General features: G+C 46.9%; 1 protein-coding gene across 1 annotated transcript in view; it reads right to left on the bottom strand.

Moving 5' to 3' along the window:
• igsf9bb (immunoglobulin superfamily, member 9Bb) overlaps positions 1-17070 on the bottom strand; it is an 831812-nt gene that overhangs the window by 605016 nt on the left and 209726 nt on the right. The window contains exon 2 of the mRNA XM_085967995.1: positions 73-270. Within this exon, the coding sequence (XP_085824121.1) occupies positions 73-270 (198 nt within the window). The remainder of the gene's footprint in view (positions 1-72; positions 271-17070) is intronic.

Here is a 17070-nt window from a genome sequence, read left to right as displayed (position 1 = left end):
CATACCATTTATTTAATACCTGATGTACTACATGGAGTAGGTTATCAAGTGGTAACTGTATTTATGTCCTACCTGCATATTCAGGGTCCACATGAGGAGGGTAGAAGCCAAATTTGATGAATATTGGGATGGGAACGCCAAACTTAAACCACTCTACCACATAAGGAGGTTGCTGTCCTGTCACTGGGTGCACCACATCACATCCTAGAATCACGCTGTCACCAGCACGGGCAGTCACAAACTGAGGCTCGTCCCTTGCACTGCGGGCACCTGTAAGAAACAAACAGTCAAACGTCAGCTCTTCAAAGATGTGCGAGGCCCATTTCCTGCCATCATTCCTTGGCAGGTGAATACACTGCAATGTTATTCTGGCACTGCTCAGCGCACAGAGAGCAGGAACTGTTGACTTGTTTGGCATTCTTCTTATAAGTTGTAGTCCTAATCAAATAGGATATGAGCAAGACTGTAATAATGTGTGGAGAGCTTTGTCTGACTGAGCCATGCATTGTGATTAAAATAACACTGCGACAGTTCTGACCAAATATAGAGTTTGTAGCGAGAGGGTTCGAGTACAGGAACAAGGATGTCTTGCTGCAGTTCTACAGGGCCTTGGTGAGACCACATCTTGAGTATTGTGTGCAGTTTTGGTCGCCTTATCTGAGGAAGGGTGTTCTTGCCATGGAAGGAGTGCAGCGAAGATTAACCAGGCTGATACCTGGGATGGCAGGAATGACGTATGAGGAGAGATTGGGTCGATTGGGCTTATACTCGCTGGAGTTTAGAAGAATGAGAGGGGATCTCATTGAAACTTATAAAATTCTAACAGGACTAGACAGACTAGATGCTGGAAGGATGTTCCCGATGGTGGGAGAGTCCAGAACCAGGGGTCACAGTCTAAGGATAAGGGGTAAGCCATTTAGGACAGAGATGAGGAGGAATTTCTTCACCCAGAGAGTGGTGAACCTGTAGAATTCTCTACCACAGAAGGCAGTAGAGGCCAATTCATTAAATATATTCAAGAAGGAGTTAGATATATTTCTTAAGGCTAAAGGGATCAAGGGATATGGGGAGAAGGCAGGGACAGGGTACTGAATTTGGATGATCAGCCATGATCTCATTGAATGGCAGAGCAGGCTCGAGGGGCCGAATGGCCTACTCCTGCTCCTATCTTCTATGTTTCTATGTCTATGTAGCGTTGGACTGTGCAGAAACATTCTTTTGCATTGTATTTATCTATGTTTATTGGGAGCGAAAGAACAATTTCCCTTTGGCCATATTGGTGTGGTCACCTACTTTTATTGACATAATCCAGATGTGTGGTCACAGCTGTGCTGTTGCTACAACATATTACTAGGATCCACATGATATTGCACCAGTCGGGTGCCACCTTCATCAAGCAGAGAATACGCTATAATGTAATAGTTAGGAAGAGCTATCCCTATACTCATTAGTAACTTTAAACTAAACAGGAAAAGTTTCTTCAGGCCAATACACAAGTTAATTTATGACCAAAGCCAATGCCCACTAATGGAAGTGATTCAGATTATGACAGTGAATCCCAAACAATAGTTCCTTTTCTCTTCAGTATATCTTTCCACACTTACAGATCCATTCAAACCTCTCAGTTGTTTTCCACAATCCCAGCAACATATAAACCATTATGTCTCATAGAATTTTGATCATCCCTGTCTTTACTTCTCTATAGCCTTCCATTTCATCTCAGCTGCCGGAAGCACATATTGTAAATTCAGAGTCGCAAAATCATGTGCAGCGTATGCCCAAGTTTCCAATGTGTGCCTCCAGCAGGCAGGAGAGCAAAGGCATAGAATTACTAGGTGTGGGTGAAACTCTTCACATCCTGTGTAACACTTTCTTCATGTGTGCAATATGTGCGCATTGAGTAATATGGGAGTAACATACATAACAAGGAGTATAGAAGTGTCTTGCACTTATCTGATTGATCCTTAGAAGTGTACGAGGCACTGCCAACAAGAACTGGGCTCATATTCAGAAACGTTACACACTTATGCAAAGCGTAGCTCAATAAATGCCACATGGAGGGACCCAGCATTGTCAATACATTTCACACTGTACACTGTACTGTGCCACACTGTGTGGGTTAAACTGGTATGCAATATGTGTACATTGGATAATATGGGAGTACCGTACAATACGAGCAGTATAGCAGTATCTTGCACACTGTGGAATATTGCGCTACCCTCTACCCTGTAATGTGGTACCACCCAGCACACTGAGTAATATGGTAGCACCATACAGACTGGTAGCATCCAACACATTACGTAATACAATGGTAACTACTGCATATGGTGGTGCCCTACACATTATGTATTGTGGTAGTACCCTGCACAGCAGGTAGTGTGGTAATACCCAGTACACTGAGTAATACGGTAATACCCAGTACACTGAGTAATACGGTAATACCCAGTACACTGAGTAATACGGTAATACCCAGTACACTGAGTAATACGGTAATACCCAGTACACTGAGTAATACGGTAATACCCAGTACACTGAGTAATACGGTAATACCCAGTACACTGAGTAATACGGTAATACCCAGTACACTGAGTAATACGGTAATACCCAGTACACTGAGTAATACGGTGGTACGCTACAAAATATCTGAAAGCAGCAGATTTATAGCAGTAGTCAGGGAGGCTGGAGAAGCTCCAGTCAAGACATTATTGCACTGTGTGATGAATTTCTAATCACACTGGAGTGCAATAACAACTTCATCTCCAACAGATTTTATCTAAACACCTGTTGTACCAATTCAGATAAAAGTGTTGGATAGTAAGTAAGTGCAAGCATAAGGGACATCCAATTAATGTGCCAGAGCTGTCAAGTGCAAAATGTCATTGTCCATTATTAATAACACCAAGCAGGCACTTAGCTGATTGATCCTTAGAGGCACAGCCAACAGGACTGGGTTCACATTCAGAAGCATAAAAACTTAAGAACATAAGAAATAGGAGCAGGAGTCGGCCATTTGGCCCCTCGAGCCTGCTCCGCCATTCAATAAGATCATGGCTGATCTGATCTTGGCCTCACCTTCACTTCTCTGCCTATTCCCCATAACCCTTGACTCCCCTGTAGTTCAAATATCTGTCTATCTCTGCCTTGAATATATTCACTGACTCAGCCTCCACAGCTCTCTGGGGTAGAGAATTCCAAAGATTCACGACCCTCAGAGAAGAAATTCCTCCTCATCTCTGTCTTAAATGGGCGACCCCCTATCCTGAAACTATGCCCCCTAGTTCTAGATTCCCCCACGAGGGGAAACATCCTCTCAGCATCTACCCTGTCAAGCCCCCTCAGAATCTTATATGTTTCAATAAGATCCCCTTTCATTCTTCTAAACTCTAATGAGTATTGGCCCAACCTGCTCAACCTTTCCTCATAAGACAACCACTTCAGCCCAGGAATCAACCTAGTGAACCTTCTCTGAACTGCCTCCAATACAAGTATATCCTTCCTTAAATAAGGAGACCAAAACTGTATACAGTACTCTAGATGTGGTCTCAACAACACCCTGTACAGTTGTAGCAAGACTTCCCTACTTTTATACTCCAGCCCCCTTGCAATAAAGGCCAACATTCAATTTGCCTTCCTAATTACTTGCTGTACCTGCATGCTAACTTTTTGTGTTTCATGTACGAGGACCCCCAGATCCCTCTGTACCGCAGCATTCTGTAGTCGCTCTCCATTTAAATAATATTTTGCTTTTCTATTCTTCCTACCAAAGTGGACAACCTCACATTTTCCCACATTATACTCCATCTGCCAAGTTTTTGCCCACTCACTTAAATCCCTTTGCAGACTCTCTGGCTGGAATTTTGCCGGCGCTCAGGGGGCGGGTTTGGAGGCAGGACATCCGGCAAAATCGCAAAGATTGACAGCGGGTCAGAAACTTGCTATCAAGCTGCCTCCAAACAAACTTCCCAGGTGTCGGGTCCCCGATTTGCACATGGACCCGACACTGTTTGAAAAAGGGTTAGACCCGAAACGTCGACTCTAATTTCTCTCCACGGATGTTGCCTGGCCTGCTGAGTTTTTCCAGCATTTTCTGTTGTTATTTTGGATCCGACACTTAGTGGATGGAAGAGGATTATAGGCTCCTAACTGCTTGTTAACAGGTTGTTAACAAGCAGTTAAGAGGCTTTTTGCAATTTTGACAGGTCTACTGTGGGCTTCCCGACATCCGGACACCACGCAGGGTAAGTGTGGCGTGCTGTGGGTCTACTGTAATGTTTCTGCATTGATGACAGCTGCAGAAGTGGTGTGAAGGATCCAATGGTACACTGGTGAGTTTCAGAGGTAAGAAAATGTTGGGAAAATCATTTTTAATGCATTTACACTTTTCTGTACGTGACAAGTTTTGGATTCTGTGTGTAGGCCCACCTCATTGGGAGAACCTCTCTCACCAGTGACAGATCACTTCTGTAACCTCACCTGCAGCTGCCATTTGTTCTAGCCTAATGAGGGAGTCACTGGAGAGCCTGTGTGAAAGGGCTCACCTTTGTACAGTGATTGTCAGTGTTTGTAGCAGCTCAATGCTGTCAAACACTGAGAAATGAGCTGTCAAAGGAAAATTGTGCGTGGCCCCTTTAAGAAAACCAGCAGATGACGCAACATCAACTGAAATCATCTGACACCGGCTTCCTATTAATTGGTCGGCAAGCCCGCAGGGCAGGTTTAACAAGGCCAACTGATGCAAAATCTTGTCTGTGCGTCTGATGTCGTTGGGGGCGGGACTGGAACCCGGAAGGCAGCTGTCCTGCCCCCAAGCCGCATCGATAGGATACTTGTAGAAGCTCTTACTGTCCGTTTTTATATTTCTTGCTAGTTTACTCTCATAATCTATTTTCTCCCTCTTTATTATTTTTTTAGTCATCCTTTGCAAGTTTCTAAAAATTTTCCAATCTTCTGGTCTACCACTAATCTTTGCAACATTATATGCCTTTTCTTTCAATTTGATACCATTCTTAACTTCCTTAGTAAGCCACGGATGGTTCATCCTTCTCGTATAGTCTTTCTTTCTCACTGGAATATATCTTTGTTGAGAATTATGAAATATTTCCTTAAAAATCTGCCACTGCTTATCTACCATCTTACCTTTTAATCTATTTTCCCAGTCCACTTTAGCCAACTCTGTCTTCATACCCTTGTAATTGTCTTTATTTAAGTTTACACTAGTTTCAGACCCAAGTTTCTCGCTCTCAAACTGAATGTGAAATTCTATCCTGTTATGATCACTCTTCCCTAGAGGATCCTTTACTATGAGACCATTAATTAATCCTATCTCATTACACATTACCAGATCTAAAATAGCCTGTTCCCTGGTTTGTTCCACAATGTATTGTTCTGAGAAACTGTCCCGAATACACTCTATGAACTCATCCTGAAGGCTACCTTTGCCAATTTGATTTGTCCAATCTATATGAAGATTAAAATCGCCCACGATTATTGCAGTACCGTTCTTACAAGCCCCCATTATTTCTTGATTTATACTATGTCCCACAGTGTAGCTACTGTTAGGGGACCTATAGACTACTCCCACCAGTGACCTCTTTCCCTTATTATTTCTTATCTCCACCCAAACTAATTCTACATCTTGATCTTCCGAGCCAAGATCATTTCTCACTACTGTACTGATCTCATCCTTTATTAACAGAGCTACCCCACCTCCATTTCCTTTCTGCCTATCCTTCCGAAATGCCGAATACCCCTGAATATTCAGTTCCCTATCGTGGCTATCAGATCATACCCATTTATTTCTATTTGTGTCGTCAATTCATCTATCCTGTTACGAATGCTGCGTGCATTCAGATAAAGAGCTTTTAATTTTGTCTTATTACCATTTTTCCCTACTCTGATCCTATTTGTTGGTGCACTCTGTCCCTTCCTGTCACACTCTGGTTATCATTACCGCTATCACTACCCTGCACTATTGCCTTGTCCTTTCTCGTTAAATTTCTAAGTTTCCCCTCACCGGAACCCTCCACCCGCACCCCCCGCCCCACTATTTAGTTTAAAGCCCTATCTATAGCCCTAGTTATTCGATTCGCCAGGCCACTGGTCCCAGCACGGTTCAAGTGAAGCCTGTCCCAACGGAACAGCTCCCTCTTTCCCCAGTGCTGGTGCCAGTGCCCCATGAATTGAAACCCATTTCTTCCACACCAATCCTTGAGCCACGCATTCAACTCTCTGATCTTATTGACCCTATGCCAATTTGCTCGTCACTCAGGTAGTAATCCAGAGATTATTACCTTTGTGGTTCTGCTTTTTAATTTAGCCCCTAGCTACTCATACTCCCTCAGCAGAACCTCTTTCTTAGTCCTACCTATGTCGTTGGTACCTACGTGGACCACGACAGCTGGATCTTTCCCCTCCCACTCCAAGATCCTCTCCAGCCCCGAGGAGATGTTGTTAACCCTGGCACCGGGCAGGCAACATAGCCTTCGGGACTCACGCTCTCGGCTGCAGAGAACAGTACCTATCCCCCTAACTATACTGTCCCCTACCACTACTACATTCCTTTTTACTCCTCCAACTTGAATGGCTCCCTGTACCACGGTGCTGTGGTCGGTTTGCTCATGCTCCCTGCAGTCCCTAGTTCACATAAGCTGCAAGAACCTCGTACCTGTTGGACAAGTGCAAGGGCTGAGGCTCCTCCAATACTACCTTCTGGATCCCATACCTGCCTCACTCGTAGTCACACCCTCCTGTCCCTGACCACGGACCAAATCTGAAGTATTTAACCTAAGGGATGTGACTGCCTCCTGGAACAAAGTGTCCAGGTAACTTTCTCCCTCCCTGATGTATCGCAGTGTCCGAAGCTCGGACTCCAGCTCACCAACTCTGAGCCGAAGTTCCTCGAGCTGCAGACACTTACTGCAGATGTGGTTGCTGTGGATCACACTGGGGTCCACCAGCTCCCACATGCTACAGCTGCAGCACATCACCTGCCCTGACATCTGTATTGTATTTTATTTAACTAATTAGGTTTTCAAGTTTTGAAATACTCAATTGTCTATTAATAGTTTTTAATTTAGGTAATAATCTTGTTTAATTTATTAAATTTAGTTATATGCTTTAGGTCTTTACTGTAACTTAGCCCACAGTCCTAATTTAACGCTAGTTGTTTATAGTTGTTTATGTATCAAGCAGCACCTCTTACCCCCGCCCCACCCGCCGCCTCACCGAATTCCCTCACTCACGAAATTCCCGAGTTTAGTACTCTGTAGAAGCAGTACTCTGTAGAACTGCACTCGAACGCTAAGTTCCTAGCGCCCCATTAGTGCCTCCCGGAAGCGCTAATGGGAGGCTCTAACCAACTTACTTCCGTGTGTTAGCAAAAGCCACTTGTTTAAATGTGACAGATTTACCCAGCATTATCAATACATTTCACACCGTACCATAACTACTTTAACTGCAGCCTCACTGTAAGCAGTCTTTCAGTGCAAATAAATGGGAAAAGTGGGTTAAGCTGGTCCAAAATTCCAACTCAATTTACCATTAGGAAATTATTTGAATTCCAAATCTGAAATGGCATAAGGCAGATCTATCTTAAGTAGGTCTTACAGCAGTGCCAGTTCAGATGCATTTGCACAAAGCTCTCAGTGTAACCTGGCAGCAAAGTTACTGCTCCCAATCCTCACAGGCTAGCTGAATCCGTTTTTCTTTACCCCACCACTAGACAAATGTTCCCGATTGTATCTTGCTCCATATACAATTGTTAACGGGCAAAATTTAGGAAACTGAATTACGTTTTTTATTGTCCACATGCACAGTGTATTTATATTGAGTTTATATAAATCATTGATGATCAAGGAGCTTTACAATTACCTGTCAGTTCAGCTAATTAGTAGAACTTCTCCACACTGCATTTGATCATATGAAGATTAAATCTCATCTTAAATATGGTACCTGGGGGAAAAATTCAGTTGGTTAGAGCCTCCCGTTAGCGCTTCCGGGGGGCACTAATGGGGCGCTAGGAACTTAGCGCTCGAGTGCGGTGATTTTAGCGGCGCTCGCGAAATTGACCAGTCATTTTGCAGCGGCGCTAAACACTATCACCATGATCTCCTGCGCCCACAGATCGTAACGACAGTCAAGCGTGCAACGCCCCGGACCGGATATTGAGTCGCGCCTTCTGCCTTAGTGCCTGCCGCTAGGAATGATGGGTAGAGGGGAACGTTTTCAAGTCGGGAAGGGCTGGGGGAGCGCTATTTAAAGGTGGGCGCTTCCTGCTTTTTCATGTCGGCAAAATTTTGGTTTTAACGCTGTCCTAAGGAGTTTTGGCCCTCAGCACCACTTTTGAGGTTCCTAAGCGCCGAGCTCTTTCCATGGGCCTATCCATTAGTGCTTCCAACACAATTGCTTTTGAGGTCTCTCCAGGCCGAGATTCAAGGCTGCAATAAGCAGGGTGTGACTGGCCAGCAAGATGGCCCCTCCCCTTTAAGAACTGGATGGCACCAGTGTGTCTGGCTTCCATGGTAACTGACATCGCCTGAGCTTCGGTAGCGTTCTGAGATAGCGCCTCGCTCCCTGACGTTTGCACCTTAAGAGGTGTGTAGCGCCTGATTTAGTGCTTAAATCACCTCCAGGGGTGATAGAGGCAAATTTTGCAGTCGGAGGCGATAATTAGCGCCGGGCGCTAAACTTTGCACCCGGCCGATATTAGCGCCCCAAAATGGGCGATACCGAATTTTTCTCCCCTGAAGTCTTACAGCATCAAAATAGGACCTGTTAAGTGTCTCCTTCATTCAAAGAAACCATGTCAACAACACATCACATCTCCAGTACCAAACCACTTTGTACAGCTCCCAAAGGTAAGTTTATTAAAAAGGGTCACTGGTCTTAATCACATCACCAGATACCGAACAGCAACAGTCCCAGCTACAAAACTATCTCCATAACCTTTGCAAGCTTCAACACTCCCGATCTCCAGCAAAATATCCTGTCAAAAGGGCTGTGAAAAATCATTCCCAAGACAGAAATCATGATAAGTAGAGCGACACATACATGTGGGAACACACACACATATAAAAGAATGGGAGTGTCAACATTTGGGGCAATTCCAGGATTTAGAGAGGGAGACAAAACCCATTTCAACAAAAGTAGTGCTTCTGCGCACAGACAAGCCCCCGACCAGTCCACCTCAGGACTTCTTTTGTACATGTCTGATTCAGAAGTCATTTTTAGTAAGGTTCCACATCAGAGATTAATAACAAAAATGAAAGCACACAGAGGTAACCTTGTGAGATGGGTTGGTTGGGAGGTACGTGACAAAGAATAAGGATAAAGGACACATTCTTTGATTGGTGGAATGTAATTAGTGGTGTTCCTCAAGGATTTGTATTGGGCCCTCAACTTTTTACCATATATATTAAATGACTTGGATGAAGAAATAGAGGGCTGTATAGCCAAGTTTGCAGATGACACTCAGTTGGGATGCACAATAAGTTGTGTAGATGGGATATAAATAGTTATGTTACTGGATTAGTAATCCAGGGGCCCGAACAATAATCCAGAGAATGCAAATTCAAATCTCAACATGGCAGTTTGAGAATTTGAAATCAGTTTAAAAAAAATCTGGAAATAAAAAGCTGGCATCAGTTTAAAAAAAAAAGTGACCACAAAGCTATCGGATTGTCATAAAAACCCAACTGATTCACCAGGGAAGGAAACCTGCCAGCCTTACCAGGTCTAGTCTATATGTGACGCCAGTCCCACACCAATGTGGTTGACTCATAACTGCCCTCTGAAGTGGTCTAGCAAGTATCAAATCAGGGCAACTAAGGATGGGCAATGAATGCCAGCCTTGCTAGCGACATCCATATCTCGAGAATAAGTGACAAAAAAAAAGATGGAAGCAGGAAGTTCCCAAGGGATATACACAGATTAAATGACTGGGCAAAACTAGGGCAGATGGAGTTCAATGTGGGGAAGTGTGAGATAATCTACTTTTCATCCAAGAAAGACAAATTGGAACATCTTCCTAATAGTGAGCGACTAGGAGATGTGGAGCAGCAAAGGAATTTAGATGTCCATGTGCTCAAATCTCTAAAAGCTAGTGGACAGGTACAAAAAGCAATCAAAAAGGCTAATTGGAATGTCTTCCTTTATCTCAAAGGGTTTGGAATATAAAAATGAAGAAATGATGCTTCCGTTATTGAGTCTTAGTGAGAACCCATCTGGAGTACTGCCTTCAGTTTTGGTCACCACATCTCAGAAGAGATATATTGGCCTTGGAGGGGATACAGCGTAGATTGACCAGAATGATACCAGGGCTGAAAGGGTTCAATTCTGAGGACAGTTTGTATAAACTTGGTTTATACTCCTTGGAGCTCAGAAGTTTGAGGGGTGATCTACCTGAGCTGTTTAAAATGATCAAGGGATTGGTGGGGTAGATATGGAGAAACGATTTCCTCTGGTGGGGGAATCCAGAACAGGGGGCATAACCTTAAAGTTAGAGCTAGGCTAGTTAGGAGTGAAATCAGGAAGCACTTTCTCACTCAAAGGGTTGTGGATATCAGGAATTCTCTCGCCCATGTGGAATTTTCAAAACTCAGATCGAGAGATTTTTGTTCGGTAAGGAACAGGCTTGAGGGGCTGACTTCCACGTTCCGATGTGATAGGTTCACAATTGCCACTTGGGTGGCATTATCACCCAAGTGAGAGTTTAGTGTCTGCCTCTTCTCTGTGTCTCCTGTGCAGAGAATGAAGCTGAAGTATACACGAGAAAAAGCCATTCAGTCGTTGAGCCCACTCCATCTGCAGGTCATATGCTATTTCCCGAATCAGTGAATAATTCAGGCACAATCAGTCTCCTGAGACGATAACCAATTACACGTGGCCTCCATAAAGATAAAATTTATTGAGATGTCTCCATGAGCCCTAAAGATAATCAAAACTCGAGCAATTTAATCCAACTTTATAAACCATACTATGCACACTAACTAGTTAAACTTCACAGATGACTGTCCCAACAATGCAGGAAACACTGGGCCTTAAAACCTGTGGGCCTAAAAGTCGCCTCCCCTCAGAAACTGCCTTTGCTTCGGCTCCCTTTGAATTTTTAGGATCTTCAAGGAGTCCAGGTCTTCATCCAGGCTTGGACTCCCATGGTGGGCCTCTTTGAACCAACAGCCATGCCTGTACACCTCGTTTCACTGATATCCTGCCAGGCCGGGAACGCCTGGCCCAAGAGTTACTATGCCTAGCCACACTCCCTCCTACGCTGTTGGCCTTGTTTGGGGGGGGGTGGGGGCGGGCGGGGGTGAAGATTCCACCCTTTAGAAGACCACACAGAAACTGCTGAGGAAGGTCCCGACTTAATTTGTGGCCCTCGTGTACTTTGAAGGTGGTAGGACAGGTTAACAAAACAGTTAATAAAGCGTATGGGATCCTGGGTTTTATAAATAGAGGCATAGAGTACCAAAGCCAGGAAGTTATGCCAAACCTATATAAAACACTAGTTTGGCCCCAGCTGGAGTATTGTGTCCAATTCTGGGCACCACACTTTAGGAAGGACGTGAAAGCTTTGGAGAGAGTACAGAAGAGATTTACTAGAATGGTTCCAGGGATGAGGGATTACAGTTACGTGGATAGACTAGAGAAGCTGGCGTTGTTCTCCTTGGAGCAGAGAAGGTTAAGAGGAGATTTGATAGAGGTGTTTAAAATCATGAAGGGTTTAGATAGAGTAAATAAAGAGAAACTGTTCCCAATGGCCGAAGAGTTGATAACGAGAGGGCACAGATTTAAGGTGATTGGCAAAAGAACCAGAGGCGACATGAGGAAAAACTTTTCTACGCAACGAGTGGTTAGGATTTGGAATGCGCTGCCTGATAGGGTGGTGGATACAGATTCAATAGTAACCTTCAAAAGGGAATTGGATAAATACTTGAAGAAGAAAAAAATTGCAGGGACATGGGAAAGTGTGGGAGATAGGACTAACTGAATTGCTGTTTGAAAGAGCCGGCGCAAACTCGATGGGCCGAATGGCCGCCTTCTGTGCTGTAATATTCTATGATTCTATGATTCCTTCTGCTGCAATTATAGCAGGAGTGACCACAGATATTAGGTCTCATTATGTTCTGAGGAAATCTGGATCATGTATCCTTCAGTCCTCTTCTTACGTTAGTATTAATCTAGATCTTTTAAAGGAATTAATTACATAATATAGTGTTAACTGCTTTTACTGAAAGGCTAAGACAGGCTAGCGCCTCTCCTGTGCACAGCCATCTAATGCATAATATCCTCCTCTCCTCCATGGGTTTTCTGTGTGCTACCAATTGGAGAGCTCTTTCAAAGAGCCGGCACAGACACGATGGGCTGAATGGCCTTCTTCTGTGGTGTATTCTTTGATAACACCAGCTCAGATCAGCTGCTTTTGGAACTGAGACCATGCATCTGAACTCGCAGACAGATAGATGCACAGACAGGACCACAGTATAATCCACCCTCCCCAACCACAAGTAGAACAGGAGATTCAAAGTGCAAAGTTACAAGTTTGTGGTTTCTTCCGCCCTCCCCCCTCATGCCCGTACCCTCACCCCTCCCCTCGCCCCACTGCCCCCACCCCCCTCGCCCCCTTCCCCCCTCACCCTCGCACCCTCACCCCTCCCCTCGCCCCACTGTCCCCATCCCCCTCGCCCCCTCACCCTCACCCCTCCCCTCGTCCCACTGTCCCCATCCCCCTCGCCCCCTCTCCCCTCACCCCTCCCCTCGCCCCCTGCACCCACCCCCTCACCCCACACCCTCACCCTTCCCCTCACCCCCTGCCCCCACCCCCCTCCCTGCTCTCCGCTCCCTCCCCCTCGCGCCCACACCCTCACCCCCGCACCCTCATCCCTCCCCTCGTTCCCCTGCTCCAACCCCCTCGCCCCCTTCTCCCTCACACCACACCCTCACCCCTTCCCTCACTGCCCTGCTCCCACACCCATCGCCTCCGCCCCCTCTCTGCTCCCCCTCACTCCCGCTCCCTCACCCCCATTCACCCTCACCCTTCGCCGCCTCACCCCCTCTCCGCTCCCCCTCGCCCCCTCTCCATCCCCCTTGCCCCCCACCCCCATCCTCCTCACCGCCCCCCCCCCCCTCTTCAAGTACCATTTCTACAATAACAAAAGCAAAATACTGTGGATGCTGGAAACCTAAAGTAAAAACAAAAATTGCTGGAACCACTCAGCAGGTCTACAATTCTGTGTTCTTGTCTCAGTTTAGAGATTAAAAATCAATTAAAAGAATGAAAAATCATGTCACTTGAGAATATGGACATATTTTGACAAAAGGCTGTTTAATACGAGCTAACCACTGTGAGTATATATCCATCACATTAGAAAATGAAGTTACTCTGAGCCTAACATTGCCAATCAAAGTAGTACAACATTTTTTTTCATTAAAAAAGCTGACAAAATAAACTTGCTCAGGGCCCTAAATTGATTATATGGATATTTTATATTAAGGCGCTATAAAAGTTTAGAAGGCGGATACGAGAGTAGCTGAGGGACATGGCACATTTTAATGTAATTAACCCATTGTAAATGGACGGAAAAAAAATACTATTTTATATTACTGGGGAATTTAAATAGTGTTTCTACGTTTGTCTTGGAGACTCTAATAAATTAAATTGAATGAAGAACATACAAGAGATTGTATGAACTGGCTTTTATTTTGGTGTTGATTCCTCAGGAGCCTTTTACAGGGCTGAGGAGCTTTTTTTATTTAAATCGAAGTCAATCTCTTACATTTTTCATGATTTTACAGCTCTTATTTCTAGCAGGTACTAATCTGTGATTCAAAGTGTGAGTTACTGCCTCAGTATTCCATGGGTATTACTGCAGCATTTACTGGTCCTGCATAATGATCTATAGCACTGAGAACAATATTGGTAAGGCAAAGGCTGAAGTCGGTGTTATGCACAGGCTAACCCATAAGGGGGAATTTTGCCGGCACTCGGGGGGCGGGTTTGGAGGCAGGACCGGTAGCAAAATTGCAAAGATTGACAGCGGGTCCCGAACCCGCTGTCAACCCGCCTCCGAACAATCTTTCCGGGTGTCGGGTCCCCGATTTGCGCATGGACCCGACACCTAGCGGTGGGAAGAGGAATATAGGCACTTAACTGCTTGTTAACTGTTAACAGGCAGTTAAGAGGCTTTTTGCAATTTTGACAGTTCTACTGCGGGCTTCCCGACATCCGGACACCACGCCAGGGTAAGTGTGGTGTGCTGTGGGTCTATGATGCGCCATCAATTACTCAAAAGACTGAGGTTAAGCGAGTAACAACCAGGCTTTTATTAACTAAAGAATGAAGGTCTAGTCTCGAGTGGTCGACCCGTCCAGAATACTAAGGGACTGGGAGGTAGTCACTTATATACCTGGAATAGTGGGAGGAGTCAGCCGAGGCATGTCCAGACCTGTACCTAGTGGAATACACATACACATACAGACAGGTATAACAGTGGTTTACCACATTCACCCCTTGTTTAAAAATGAGTCCGGCGGGGTGAAGTGTATTTAAAAGTTTGTGTATTGGAGTCTCTCCGGAGGTCTTGTCTGCCGCTGTGATCGACATGGCGACGGCAGGGGTGGTGGAGCTTCCAGTGTCGCGTCCCGTGTAGGCTGGGGCACTGGAGTGTAGTCCTCGTGGGTGACGGTCCAAGGCGAGCCGGCTGCTGGGGTTGGATATCGGGTCGTTGGGGGGGGGGGGTGGTAATGGGTAGTGGGTTACAGCGGTCCCCGAGGGTGTCGTTGGGGGGGGGGGGTGGTAATGGGTAGTGGGTTACAGCGGTCCCCGAGGGTGCGAGGTCTCGTATGGAGACTGTGTCCTCCCGCCCGTCCGGGTACGCAATGTAAGCGTACTGGGGGTTGGCGTGGAGGAGGTCGACCCTCTCGACCAGGGGGTCCGTTTTATTGGTCCTCACGTGTCTTCTCAGTAGTACCGGACCTGGGGACGTCAGCCATGGCGGTAACGCTGTCCCCGATGTGGACTTCCTTGGGAAGACAAACATTTTCTCGTGAGGGGTGGCATTGGTGGCAGTGCAGAGCAGTGACCGAATCGAGTGGAGCGCATCGGGGAGCACCTCCTGCCAGCGGGAGGTCGGAAGGCCCCTAGACTTTAAGGCTAGTAGGGCGGCCTTCCAAACTGTTGCATTCTCTCTTTCCACCTGTCCGTTCCCCCGGGGGTTGTAACTGGTGGTCCTGCTTGTGGCTATACCCCTAGCGAGCAGGTACTGGCGGAGTTCGTCGCTCATAAACGATGAGCCCCGGTCGCTATGGATATAGCTGGGGAAACCGAACAGGGTGAAGAGGCTGTTCAGACATTTAATGACCGTGGCACTGGTCATGTCCGGGCAGGGGATAGCGAACGGGAAACGGGAGTACTCGTCAATGATGTTGAGGAAGTACACATTGCGGTCGGAGGAGGGGAGAGGCCCTTTAAAATCGACGCTCAGGCGTTCGAAAGGGCGAGTGGCTTTTATCAGGTGGGCTCTGTCTGGTCTATAAAAGTGCGGTTTGCACTCAGCGCAGACTTGGCAGTTCTTGGTCATGGTCCTGACCTCCTCAATGGAGTAAGGCAGGTTGCGGGCCTTGATGAAGTGGAAGAACCTGGTGACCCCCGGGTGGCAGAGGTCATTGTGGAGGGCCCTCAGCCTATCGATCTGCGCGCTGGCACAGGTGCCACACGATAGGGCATCTGGGGGTTCATTGAGCTTCCCAGGCCGGTACAAGATCTCGTAATCGTAGGTGGAAAGTTCGATTCTCCACCTCAAGATCTTGTCATTTTTGATTTTGCCCCTCTGCTTGTTGTTGAACATAAAAGCAACTGAACGCTGGTCAGTGAGCAGGGTAAATCGTTTTCCGGCCAGGTAGTGCCTCCAATGATGCACAGCCTCCACAATAGCCTGGGCCTCCTTCTCGACCGCGGAGTGTCTGGTCTCCGGGCCCTGGAGGGTTCGTGAGAAGAATGCCACAGGTCTCCCCGCCTGATTAAGGGTGGCGGCCAGAGCGAAGTCGGACGCATCGCTTTCCACCTGGAAGGGGATGGATTCGTCCACTGCGTGCATGGTGGCTTTGGCAATGTCCTCCTTGATACGGTGGAAGGCCGAGCGGGCCTCTGCCATCAGGGGAAAAGAAGTGGATTTGATCAGCGGACGGGCTTTGTCTGCATAGTAGGGGACCCACTGGGCGTAGTAGGAAAAAAACCCTAGGCACCTCTTCAGAGCTTTTAGGCAGTGGGGCAGTGGGAGTTCCATAAGGGGACACATCCGGTCCGGGTTGGGACCGATGACCCCGTGTTCCACAACACAGCCAAGGATGGCGAGGCGGTCTGTGCGGAATATGCACTTCTCCTTGTTATATGTCAGGTTCAGGAGTTGGGCGGTGCGGAGGAATTTCTCGAGGTTTGCGTCATGGTCCTGCAAGTCATGGCCGCAAATGGTCACATTGTCTAGGTAAGGGAAAGTGGCCTGCAGCGCGTTTTGATCGACCATCCGGTCCATCTCCCTTTGGAAGACGGAGACCCCGTTGGTAACGCCAAGGGGAACCCTAAGGAAGTGATAGAGGCATCCGTTTGCCTCAAAAGCAGTATACTGGCGGTCTTCGGGGCGGATGGGGAGCTGGTGGTACGCTGATTTCAGGTCAATGGTCGAAAAGACGCGGTACTGCGCGATCTGGTTGACCATGTCAGCTATGCGGGGGAGTGGGTAGGCGTCCAGCAGGGTGTAGCGGTTTATTGTTTGGCTGTAGTCGATGACCAGGCATTGTTTCTCGCCGGTCTTAACGACCACAACCTGGGCTCGCCAGGGGCTGGAGCTGCCCTCAATAATCCCCTCCTTCAGGAGCCGCTCCACTTCGGTTTTGATGAAAACCCTGTCCCCGGCACTGTATCGCCTGCTCTTTGTGGCGATGGGCTTACAGTCGGGGGTGAGGTTAGCAAACAGTGGGGGGGGTGGGACTCTGAGTGTGGAGAGGTTGCATCTGGTGCGCGGCGGGCAATTTGGAGGCTGCTGGCTGCGGACTGTGAGTGGGGGGAGGGGGCCACCG

The sequence above is a fragment of the Somniosus microcephalus genome, chromosome 26, assembly GCF_052327205.1.
Source record: "Somniosus microcephalus isolate GS21.2 chromosome 26, FLI_Smic_1.0, whole genome shotgun sequence".
In the NCBI taxonomy this organism is placed as follows: Eukaryota; Metazoa; Chordata; class Chondrichthyes; order Squaliformes; family Somniosidae; genus Somniosus; species Somniosus microcephalus.
Note: the sequence above shows the minus strand (reverse complement) of the source record. Positions and strands in the feature narration are given on the sequence as shown.